This window comes from Protopterus annectens, chromosome 4.part0 (assembly GCF_019279795.1).
Source record: "Protopterus annectens isolate FY-2018-M chromosome 4.part0, PAN1.0, whole genome shotgun sequence".
NCBI classification, from domain to species: domain Eukaryota; kingdom Metazoa; phylum Chordata; order Ceratodontiformes; family Protopteridae; genus Protopterus; species Protopterus annectens.
The window spans coordinates 1,349,821,232-1,349,834,142 of record NC_056733.1 but is presented as its reverse complement, the minus strand read 5'-3'; the positions used below and the strand labels follow the sequence as shown (position 1 = coordinate 1,349,834,142).

The following is a 12,911-nucleotide window of genomic DNA, read 5'->3' as shown; positions in this document are numbered from 1 at the left end:
TTAAGAGACATTCAAAATAAGTGACGTCATTAATTTATTTTAAATTTTGATATTAAATTTTAGTTCATTTCTCCAGATCACTTGGCTTTCAGTTAATTTTTTGGATTATTTGTGAGCTGAACGATACTAAGCGCTCACTTTCCAGTTTGGTTTTATTTTAATTTCAGGATTGTGCAATATACCCCTATTGGAGTTTAATGAATAATGGAATATGCCATCAACTAAATAACTGATGAAAAGGAACTGGCAATTCTAGCCCAAGTTAAAGCACAATTGATGGACCATGTTTTCTCTTTAGAAAAGGTTAGAATGTATTCCACAGGATGTATGCTAGCCTGCTTCAAAAAAGCACACATGGTTTTACTCAGAACAAATGCAAACAAAATGACCATAGAAGGCAGTATAAAATGTGATCTGCGCCAATCTTCATTGTATCAAACCACTTCTCCCTCTGATTCTAGTTCCCATACATGTATGCATTCTTTCATACATATATGAATAAGTAACCCAGTACAGCTTTTGTTAGTACCAGGACCAGGACCAATAAAATGAACTTTTATAGGACATATAGATAGTGTGTTATGCATACTAGATGTTACACCAAAGCTACTGCACAGAGGTCAGTGCACATTCTCAGTAGGTGTGCAAACCTATATATAGTGTACAAAAAATAAAATTAGTACATTTATCATCACTATCAAGAAAATCGTTGCAGTGTATGGAAACTTGTTAACAGCTACCTAGCATGAAACCAATCATAACAGCTCAATGCCAAAAAGTGCATTGTCATCCCTTTTGGTAAAAACTTTGTACCCATGAACTACCACATAGGCGGTAGTCTACTTAACACCAAAAGTGTGATAAGAGACCTTGGGACACAGGTGGACAGTAGTCTCTCCTTTGATAATCACATCGCCACAGTAGTCAGGAAATCCTTCTACATTGCACACCTCATCACAAAAGGTTTCTCATCCAGGAAAAAAGAGGTCATTGTTCCCCTCTACTCATCACTCATTAGACCCATTATAGAGTACAAAGCCCCTTTTGGTATGTACCTCACAAGACATCTGCAACAACTGGAAAGCCACAAAAATACCTCACAAAGAGGATTACCGGCCTCAAACAGATGCCCTACGCAGACCGTCTCAAAAAACTCCAGCTTTACTCTGTCGCATATCGCCTACTCAAAGGCAATCTCTGCCTGACATACAAAGCTATGTCAAACACAGAGCTGTTGAACATGCTCCATGTAAAGAAATCTCAATCCCTCCGAGCTACACACTCTAGGGACCTAAACCTTGTCACTACAATAAACATAAACAGAACATGTTGGAGGGATAGATTCCTGTCCTAGAGACTTCCCATACTCTGGAACAAGTTACCTATCTATATCAAACAGAGCTCCTCATTAGCACTCTTCAAGAAAAATCTTGATGATTGGATGGGAGATAGGAAATTCACCCCGGGGATCACTTCTGTGGCTCTGCTTGACAGGGGCACAGGAAAATAATTTTCTTGGGTGGCAAAAGCCAGGGTACCATTTGGCTAGGCTTATATAGGCCCTAGGGCCAATAGCCTAGTACCTACCTATGAACCTATGAACTTAGGGGGTGCTTAATCACACAATAGGAATAACACCAGGCAAAGAACAGTGGCAGAAGATAGAACAGCTTTATTTCTGCTTGCTATCTATATCTCTCAACTGTTCAAAAATTTTCCTCATATTTTCGTTGTCTGTCCGTTTTTTTTTTTCTGTTAAGTCTCTAGAGATTACAGTTAATCAGTTATGCCAGACATTAGACTGTCATACTTCTTATTGTTCATGAAATGTATTTTTCTTTTTTTTTTTTTTTTTTTGCAAAATCTCTTGTACTGTTAACTTTAAGTGAATATGAGCAACATTTAAAAAACAGTCAATGATTTTGAAAGATTGTCCCCTTGTTATTTTTGGATTTGTTCAAAATTCTTAAGTAAAGAAGTTAAGAGGTATGTTGCTTTGTGTTTGACAGTGCTTTCAAAGGTCTTTAGAAGTGATCAGTTCACAACAAAAAGAGTATAAACTTTCAATACATCAGAATAAGAATTAAAAACAGTCCTCAACATTTGAGATAACCACAACTGTTGACTTTTGCAAATATAGTAAAGCCTGGTGTCCTTTTGTACAGTATAATGTATACACTCATATAATTGTACTCCAAGTGTCTGGCTTACAACCATTGTTTAACATTTGAGATGACCATAGTTCAGGAAATATTCTGCTTTAAGTAAGGGATATGGGTAAATATAAATATATGAGTACGCCACACACAGAAATATATATTTTAGCACAATGCTTTGGTGCAATTACTTTACATGATTAATTTTCTGATTTGGAGATATGATCCAAAGTCTCCCAGCAATTGTTGATTATATTACAGCCACATATTATGTCTGTCAGAGAAAAAAATGATATAATGTAGCAGTATTACTTGTGATATTTTCATGAGGTGCTGTCCCTGCACTAAGTGCATATATCGCTGCGCTGGCATCCACTGTCCACATTAACACCACACCACAATAGAATGACACATACCACTTTATATTGGACTCTGATGTGTGCTGTACTTAAATCATGTGATGCAGTTCAGGATCGCACTTCAAATGTCCTGTGCTGTATGTAAGACTCAGGCAGCTAGTAGTCTGGCATACTGAAAACTTTCTTTATCCTACACTATATGCTGCTGTGAGCCAGCTATTACAAAGGGATTACAATGTAGTTTTTATACATTTTATATAACACTAGTGTGTGTGCGTGTGTGTGTGTGTTAGTGTATTTATGTGTTGGTGTATTTGTGTGTGTGTGTGTGTGTGTGTGTGTGTGTGTGTGTGTGTGTGTGTGTGTGTGTGTGTGTGTGTGTGTGTGTGTGTGTGTGTGTGTGTGTGTGTGTGTGTGTGTGTGTGTGTGTGTACGTGTGTGTGTGTGTGTGTGTGCGTGTGTGCGTGTGTGTGTGTGTGTGTGTGTGTGTGTGTGTATGTGTCTGGAATGAATGCGGGAATGTGTATATGGAATGAATGTGCGTGGGAGTGTGTGCATGCATGTTGAGGTTGGTGGGTTGTAGTGGCTGGCTGCCATACTAGGATAACTGTACAGACATGGTTCAGGGGGAGCACTAGACGAAAGGGATACGTTTACAGATTTGGGCCAGGAGAAGACTGGACACCAGGAATGTCTTTACAGATGTGGGCTAGAGGAAGACTGGACACCAGGGATAGCTTTACAGTTGTGGGCTGGGAGAAGACAGGAAACCAGGGATATCTTTACAGATATGGGTCGGGGAAAGACTGGACACCAGGGATCACTTTAAAGATGTAGGTTGGGGGGAAAACATTAGATACCAGGAATAATATGTTGGCTGGGGGAAACACTAGACAACAGAGATAACTCCTCATCCTGTACCTGTTGTGGACCGGGGTTAATCATAAACACCAGCCATAATGTCTCTTGCAGTAATGGCACTTACACATAATGGGGATCAGGAAAGAAAACACTAGCCCCCAGGAAGATCTCTTACACTTGATGTCTTAGCAAAACTTAAACATAATGGGTTTAGGGGGAACACTAGCACTTACTCATAATGTAAATGAGAGGGAGCACTAGATATCAAGAATACTTTAATAAAAATATTAATAATAAAAAAAAACATGATTTGGAAATACCTAGATAAAAGGGATATTATAAGTCGTGTGCCTTAAATGGATTCCAACCCTGTCCCTTCCTACTTCCAGCAAAAGTTAGTAATCCATTGCTCCCCACTAGATACCATTTGATACTAAAAATAAGACTTTAAAACAATAAAGTATACGAAAACTACAAAGTACGAAAAAGGCTTCAAACTTGGCACTCTTACTATAGGAAACCTTAGTATTAACCCATTATGCTAACTGATAAGCAGCCTTTATCCTAACATGAAATGAAGATCTCAAGCATTACTCAGTGTCTTCAAATATTTAAGCATGCCTCTCAAACTTGTAGTCCTAAACATCAAGACAATGCCAAAATGCACGGACAGATTTTAAGGATTACTTCTACATGCTTAGACACGTGCTGGTATAACAGCTGACGTTAAGTTGTCAATCTCGCCTTCATTCTTGCTGGATGGGTTCGGAGCCGATCCTCGGCTCCAACTCGGCCACTTACTAAAGCTCGAGAGCTTATTTTACCGGCTTGAGGCAACCCTATATCCCATGATGCTAGGCGATAACTCCCCAGATCTCGTTTGCCGCTTTCGCTTGCGAGGTGCGTATTTTTACCGGCTCCTGGTAAGTTTTTTGAATACTTAGTTTTCAGTCACCCTTTTTGGTTAGTTTTTCACCACAGTTGTTTTTTAGTAGTTAACGACTACTTTTAATCCTATTCCTGTTAATACCTTCCCTTTTTTTCCCCTTTTATCCCCCCCTTCCACTCTTAGGTTAGGCCTTAAGCCTGCCCCTTTCCTAATTATTTCTTAGGGATCCTGTGGAGTGTTTGGGTGTGTCAGTATCCCACTTAATATTTTTATTGTTTTTTGAGTGTTGTGTGTGTGTGTGTGTGTGTGTGTGTTTCTTTTTCCTTTTGTGCTCCCTCGACACTGTTATGTCGAAGGAACCAAAGGAAACTAAGGTCTCAGGCTTTAAGAAGTGTGACTCGTGCTGTCAGAAAATGTCTCTAACAGACGGTCACACTTCTTGTGTTTACTGCCTGGGACCCCTGCACCTGCAGGACTCTTGTTCTATGTGTCATGCGTTCAGTCCAAGAGTCCTGCAGGAGCGCAGGAACAAACTAATATTGAGGGGCTTGTTAAAGCCCGAGGGCTCCCCAACTAAGTCTGTATCAGGGAGGCCTTCGAAACCAGCAAAACCGTCGGCTCCAAGTACTAAGCCTTCGACTGCTGGCTCTTTGTCTGTGCCTAGATCGGCTCCGGCTGGAGCCGATCCCTCTGAGTCACAGATTCCTGTCTTGGCCCCACTCTGTGCCGATACCTCTGAGTCCATTCATTCACGGTCGGCTCCGGCTGGAGCCAACGTGTCTTCGGCTCCTTTGGCTCCATCCATATCTAAGAAGAGGTCAAGATCCCCTTCATTGGAGTCCATCCATTCGGCTTCGAGATCCCCCTGCTCTCGGAGGGGAGCCATCGGAGGCGGTCTTCTCGGTCGTTCAGGCTTTCAGACCACGACCTTGAGAGAGTGGTAAGTAGGCTGTTAAAGTCTCAGGCATTGGCCCAAATGATCTGTAGCCTGTCTCATCAGACGGTAGCTATTACGACTCCACCTATTTTTCCTCCTTAGACTCTCCCTCAGAGTTCGGAGCCAGAGCTCCTCGGAGCCGTGACTGTTGTGGCGTCGGAGCCGATACCTCCCCCTTTGGCTCCTTCGTCTTCCGCTCCGATCTCCTCCTTGATGCCTTCATTGGATGGATCCGGGTGCCTGGTCTCTCTCTTCAGCTCCGAGGGGGCGAGTGGCATCGGACCATTGTCCGACCCCATTCTCCCTCACGGAGCATCGGTGCTGGTGAGCTCAGCCCCGACATCGGCCTCAGAGCCTTCCCTGTTGGTGCGGCCTGGGGTTCCCACCTCTTCGGAGCGGGAGCCCTCTGGCCTTTCTGATAGGGGAGCCTTCAAGGTGATGAGGAGTGTACTAGCCCCAGGGCATTGTCAACGGTCAGCTCCATCAGCTCCTCCCACTACAGTGCCTGCTGATGTCTCTTCCCACTCTCTTGCTCCCGGACCCAGAGATCCAATGCCTCAGGTTTCCCCACTGGGAATATCTTCCTCTTCCGAGGCTTCTCCTGACCTGTCAGTGGAGCCTCCACGTAAGAGGACATGTAAGAGGAAGCATGTGGACTCCCCTGAGTCCATTACATCTGACACCGACTTGGATGAGTCGGAGGGATCCCCAAAGTCCCCCTCTGAGGATGTCTCTTTCTCAGACATCCTAGAAATCCTAAAGCAGAGGGGGAACTGGTCTTCCCTTAATCCTTCCGAGGATGAGTCGGTGTACCTGGAGGCGTTTGGTTCTCGACCCTCCACCTCCTGAGTGTCTCTGCCTTTCGACCCCCTTATGGAAGTAGTGGCTCAGAAGGCGTGGTCAGCCCCGGATTTGGTGAAACCCACCCCTCGGAGGCCATCTAAATTCATCACAGCACCAGTTGACAAACAATTCTTAACAAAAGGTGTACCGGCAGATGCCATGGTGGTGGCTGCAGCCACCAAGAAGGAACTAGCAGATCCTTCAGTACCTATCCATCCTCTTAATAAGGATTCTAGGACCATGGATAGGTATGGTAAGCGGATGTTTTCTTCAGTGACCTTTGCCATGCGGTCGCTGAATTACTTGTGTCACTTCACCCGCCTTCAGAGAGATATTCTCAAAGAGTTGGGAGAAGTCTTACAGGATCCGCCAGCTGCTGGGTCCCAGGATAAAATCAGCTCACAGCTTGGAACCCTAAACTCGATTGTTAACTCCTCCATGCATCTAATTTCATATGCAGCCGATGGAGCGAGTAGGGCTGCGGGCACAGGAGTGGCCTTAAGGCGTTACGCCTGGATGTGGCTGTGTAATTTTGCGGACCCTTTCAAGGCGTCCTTCACAAATTCCCCTTTTGATTGTTCGGACCTCAAGTGAAAGACACCTTGACCAGATGGGAACAAGATGGCAAGACTCTTTCTGCCATAGGAGTCCGTTTCTCCACCCATTCAAGACCATACCCTAAGGGTTAGAAGGGTGGGAAAATGTGGTTCCGCAAATCTCAAGGAGTCACGCCTGACGCAAGAGGTCAGTTTACCCCCAGAGGCAGAGGGGGTAACAACAACAGACGCCACCCTAGGGGCAGTGGGGGTCCGCATAACCAGGGTAGCAGGGAGCTTCTCTCTGACAAACCCTTCCAGCATCCCTGAGATGTTGCCCGATTGTCCACCTTTGGAGGCAGTCGTGGGAAGATTGTCGCTGTACCCAAAAGCCTGGCTTTCCCTTACTCAAGACAAATGGGTACAGTTGATCATATCCGAGGGTTACAAAATTCCCTTTATCCAAACCCCAATTCAGCAAAAGGGAACCCTTCCAGACGTTCCACCCGGTCTAAGGGAACTAGCAGTACCAGAGATATCAAAACTGCTAGCAAAAAGAGCCATCCAGCCAGTCCCAGCAGACCAACTAGGATCCGGAATCTACTCAAGGTTCTTTTTGGTACCAAAAAAGACAGGGGACTGGAGACCAATATTAGATCTCAGCAAACTAAACAAGTTTGTAAAGAGAACAAGATTCTGGATGGTCACGCTACAGTCCATTCTACCCTTTCTGGGCAAGGACAATTGGATGTGCTCCGTGGACCTTCAGGATGCGTACTATCACATCAAAATTCAAAGGCACTCCAGAAGGTTTCTCCGCTTTCGGCTGGGGACCAGTCACTACCAATTCAGAGCCCTGCCCTTTGGTCTCACTACAGCCCCCAGAGTGTTCACCAAATGTATGGCAGCGGTTACGGCTCACCTGAGACGGCAAGGATTCCAGGTGTTTCCATATCTAGACGACTGGCTCTTCACTGCCACCACCAGGCATCAACTTCTCCAAGCCAGAGCTTACACCATTCACATTTGCAGAGGGCTAGGAATCTCTATAAATTTCAAAAAGTCTGCCTTGTCGCCTTGTCTGTCTATTACCTTTATAGGCGCCAACTTGGACACCGTACAACTTTCAGCAAAGTTAACAGATCAAAGGGTCTTAGATATTCAAAACCATGTCCATGTTCTTCTTCAGAGCGACAAAATTCAGGCCAGGTATGTCCTGAAAGTATTGGGTCTTATGGCGGCCGCCATAACACTTCTTCCTCTTGCACGTTTTTACATGCGTCTTCTACAGTGGATGCTTTTCGCCCAATGGTCTTTTCAGCAACTCCCTATGCACCACAAGATCATGATAACTCCAACTTGCAAAAGTCATCTGTCCTGGTGGATATTGTCCCCTCAAGTCCATCAAGGCAGACCCTTTGTTCCTCCTCCCCCGGTCGCCACGGTTACATTGGACGCCTCCCTGATCGGGTGGGGGGGGCATTTTCAGGGCAGGATGGTCCATGGCACTTGGCAACCTTTCGAACGCCACCTGCACATAAATGTCCTAGAGATGAGAGCAGTGCTTGTAACATTGCAAGCCCTCCACGACTCTCTTCCCCTGGGAACTATTGCAATCCAAACGGACAATATGTCCATAGTGTGGTATATCAACAAGCAAGGCGGAACCAAGTCCTATCCCCTGTGTCGAGAGGCACTCAGACTTTGGCAATGGGCAATCTCCTCTCAGCTGTTTCTGATAACAATGCATATCCCCGGGAAGTCCAACATCATAGCGGACAGGTTGAGCAGAGCTATACTCATGCCACACGAGTGGTCTCTCAAACAATCTGTGGCGGAAGAGATTTTTCAGAAGTGGGGCCTTCCTTGCTGCGATCTTTTTGCTACACCCCAAAACAGCAAATGCCCTGACTTCTTCACCCTCTTCCCCCTTCCAGGCCATCCCCTCAGAGACGCTCTAGTCCAAGATTGGCCTCGGGGACTTCTCTATGCCTTTACACCCTTTCCTCTAATCCCACAAGTAATTCAGAAAGCAACCGCCTTGAGAGCCAAGTTGATTCTCATTGCCCCTTATTGGCCTCGACAGATATGGTTTCCGTTCCTACATCGTTATCTTTTGGTACAGCCTTGGCATCTGGACCCAGCTCCAGATCTGTTGACCCATCAGTTGGGGCAGCTGCACCAATCCCTACATTCTCTCAACCTCACTGCTTGGTTGCTCCACTTCCGTCTTTAGCCAGGCTTCCTATGATTTCTAATCCCGTCCGGGATATCATAGTAGCTTCCCTTAAATCTTCCACCAGAAGGATTTACACTAGTAAATGGAAACGTTTCTCCTTCTGGGCAAAGGCAAGGAATATAGATCCCTTTACTGCCCCAATTCATTCGGTCTTAGACTTCCTAGCCAAAATTTTTCATTCAGGGTCTTCTGCCTCTACAGTAAAAGTTCAGTTGGCAGCCATATCGAATTTTCATATAGGCTTATCGGACCACAACATCATGTCCCATAAGCTTTGCAAAGCTTTCCTTAAAGGTGTATTTTTACTTAAGCCTCCGATCAAAGACCCTCCACCTCAGTGGGATCTTAATTTAGTCTTAACATCCTTGATACTTCCCTCCTTTGAACCTGCGGTCTCCTGTTCATTGAAATGTCTTTCCTGGAAGACACTCTTCCTAGTCGCCATTACTTCTGCTAGGAGAGTATCTGAGCTTCATGCCCTCTGCATTCGTCCTCCCTACTTAATCTTTCATAAAGACAGAGTTTCTCTAAGGACTAATCCATCCTTCTTACCCAAGGTGGCTTCGCAGACAAATTTAAATCAATCAATTGATCTCCCAGTTTTTTTCCCAAACTATACTAATAGAGCGGAGCAAAAGCTACATTATCTAGATGTTCACCGCCAGCTCCGATACTATTTGGATAGAACCAAACAAATAAGGAAGTCTGATCAACTGTTTTTATCGTATGCAGAAAATAAGAAAGGCCTTCCTGTATCTAAGGTAACCCTATCTAGGTGGCTGTCTTCTGTGATTACATCTATTTATCAACTCAGAGGCAGAGAATTAACTTCTAAGCCAAAAGCCCATTCAACTAGAGCACTAGCTACATCTACACCTTTTCAAGCTAGACTACCAATAGACACTATCTGTGCGGCAGCCACATGGGCCTCTCCTCATACCTTTATTTCACATTACAAATTGGACATGGCCTCCAGGGACAGAGCAAAATTTGGTTCCACCGTTCTCAAGAGTCTGTCCCAATGAGCCACCCAGGATGAAGGTGCTAGGGACGTGGTCCCATCCAGCAAGAATGAAGGCGAGATTGACAACTTAACATTGAGAAGTTATGTACCTACCATAACGTTCCATGTTAGTTGTCTTCTCTCGCCTTCTTTCTTAAGGCCCCACCCACCATCCCCCTAGCCTGGACAGACCGAGAAGATCTTCCCTTCTTTGAAGGGTCCTTATATTCCCTTGTTTCACCATCTAGGTGTCCTAGGATATCTATAGTGTAGATAACAATCTTTGGGGGGTTTTATCCCTCTTCCTCCTCCTTTCCATTTGGAGGATTTTTTATTGGCCTATACTAGGTTTTCAGCTTCCAAACGAGATCTGGGGAGTCATCGCCTAGCATCATGGGATATAGGGTTGCCTCGAGCCGGTAAAATAAGCTCTCGAGCTTTAGTAAGTGGCCGAGTCAGAGCCGATCCTCAGCTCCGAACCCATCCAGCAAGAAAGAAGGCGAGAGAAGACAGCTAACATGGAACATTATGGTAGGTACATAACTTCTCATTTTACTACCATGCATTTACTGAAGGATTTAAAGCTTAAAATTGTAACATTTGGTATTAATTACTGACTGTAACTGACCATAAATTACTAGGCAGGGAAAAAGAGACAGTGGGGACATTCTGTCAGCACAGGGGCAGTACATGTTATGTGTATTTGTGTTTTACTGCGTGTTTGTGTCTGGGACAGAGACTGCTGGGAGATTACCTGTTGTGACATGATGTGTCAGTTCCACTCAAAGCTAGCACAGTAAAGTGCTGATCTACACTCACAGTAGTTAAAGGTGATTCAGAGACATACAAACTGACTGCTTAAGTCTCTGAATCACAAAATATTACATAGTAGAAAAAGGCCCTTTAACCACAGCCCTTAACAAGAGCAATGGAGTTTTGTTATGAATCCCAGGGCATCTCTGTAGCTCACATACGCTTGAAATATGCATGTGGGGCTATGCTGAGTTTGTTTTATTTATATTTTATTGATCTCATTATTTAATTTTCATAGTTTGTTAAACAGGGCAACATAATAGTCAAAAAGATAATGCCCAGTGCAACACATAAAATGTTGTAATGATCTTTGTAAAAGCATAGAAGATATACTGTATATACACTCATAACAAATTTATTTATTCAATTAGTTAGGAGTATATATACAGACGGATGATATGCATATGCATTTATTTATTTATGTCCAGTTTCAGTAGCAATCCAATGGCATATAGCTTCCAGACTTATTTAAAAATTGAAGTCTTGTAGCTGTATAAATGCAGAGTTATGCACATTAATGTCAAAAGCTGACATATCATATGATACAATGCAACCAGCTTCATCAGTATATAAAGATAATGTTAAACATGCAGAAAGTTAAAAAGAGCAATACAACAAATAGTAAGACAAGATTTTAATGGTGTAACATTATGGAAGATATTGTAAGAAATAAAACACATTTTTAATGTTATAGGTGTTTACCAGTATAAGTCATTTTACAGGGCTGTAGAAGTAATTACTATGAAGGTATGAGTTTGTAGAAACAGTATACATGAACAATATGAGTTACATGAAGTAGAATATGTAGGTCTTTAGCTGAACAAGAGATGGCATGAGCATATAAAAATAGACAGAGCACTGAATTCATTCAATGCCATCGTTGACTGAACCACGTCCGCTGTGAACATAAGCACTTTTAAGGTCATTTTCTCTTGTGAGAAATATGCATTAAATGGTTAGCATTTCACTGTTAAAGTCAGTGACTATTCACCATGAACCAAAAGAAAGAACTCAGATCTAATAGCAATATATGGCATAGTTACTCACTGATATTACATACATGCATACATATGCAAACAGATACATTAATACATACATAAATCAATAGATACTACTTCACTGCAGACTATGACATTTTTAATTCATGATGCTTTGGGAGAGTAAGAATTAAAAGTCCGATCAAAAGAAACCAGCAATGGAAATTGCTAAATGCAGAAAGCATTAACTGGCACAAGATAGACAGCCTCTGTTTAAATCATAGCTGTCAGCTGCAGGTTTTATTAAAAAGCAAGACACTGATGAAACTGAGACAAGTATTTTATGAGTTATATATACAAAACATATAGTAATTAATACAAACAAACATGTTGCTTCTTGTAAAAATCATAAAAATGATGTCAGCAATGCTGTCTCTTTAAAGTGATTAATAATATATTCAACTGCTGGGCAAAATGCCTTCAAACATCCTTCCAAACATGATGTTTAAGGAGGAATGCTTACACTCTTCTGTTGTCCATTATTCCAGAACTGAAGTCCTTCGGGAAACAGTTTGCACTCATATTTTACTAACAGCATGTTCTTATGATTGCCTTTGTTCCTGCATTAGGTTGTGCTGGCTGTAAAGAGGAAATAAAGCATGGACAGTCACTCCTAGCCTTGGAAAAGCAATGGCATGTCAGCTGTTTCAAATGCCAAACATGTGGAGTCATCCTGACTGGAGAGTATATTAGCAAGTAAGTCCAATCACTGTTTTTCTAATCTAATCTAATTTAATCTAATCTCAGAATTTATGACTGGGGAAGATTATTGGAGTTTCAAAATGCTAGGTTAAGGCATTTGGCTTTTCCTCTAGAGGAATAGTAATTGAAATTGCAGGCCATCATTGCATCTTAGCAGGTAAAGTTCTCAGATAGCTGAAGTAGTTAGTAGGCTGTAGTTTTGTGAGGATATTTACCTTGGGAGTTAATTCTTGGAGCAGGGAGGAATGCACTCTCCTTTTATTTATTTATTTTTTGAGGAGGCACTTTGCTTTCATAGTTACTGCTATGTTAGTACTGCATATTTTATGATTACTTCAGTGTGGACTACTTATTCATCTGAGAAAGAAATAAAAGATACATTATTCTCTCTGGCCTTGGTTTTTAAAATCTTTGAATTGTATTGGCATGCTGCCTTAGAAAAGAGTACAGTGCACAGTTTCGAGCAGGAATGGAACAGACAACAAATGCATTATGTAGATGAATACAAAATAACGGAAACAAATTAGGCAACTGCA

The 12,911-nt window shown here is 42.8% G+C and overlaps 1 protein-coding gene across 8 annotated transcripts in view; it reads left to right on the top strand.

Moving 5' to 3' along the window:
- The window catches only part of ABLIM3 (actin binding LIM protein family member 3), a 3,936,655-nt gene that overhangs the window by 2,712,882 nt on the left and 1,210,862 nt on the right, over window positions 1–12,911 (top strand). For all 8 annotated transcript variants that reach the window (XM_044069211.1, XM_044069207.1, XM_044069212.1 and 5 more), the window contains exon 5: window positions 12,243–12,369. In XM_044069211.1, coding sequence (XP_043925146.1) covers window positions 12,243–12,369 — 127 coding nt within the window. The remainder of the gene's footprint in view (window positions 1–12,242; window positions 12,370–12,911) is intronic.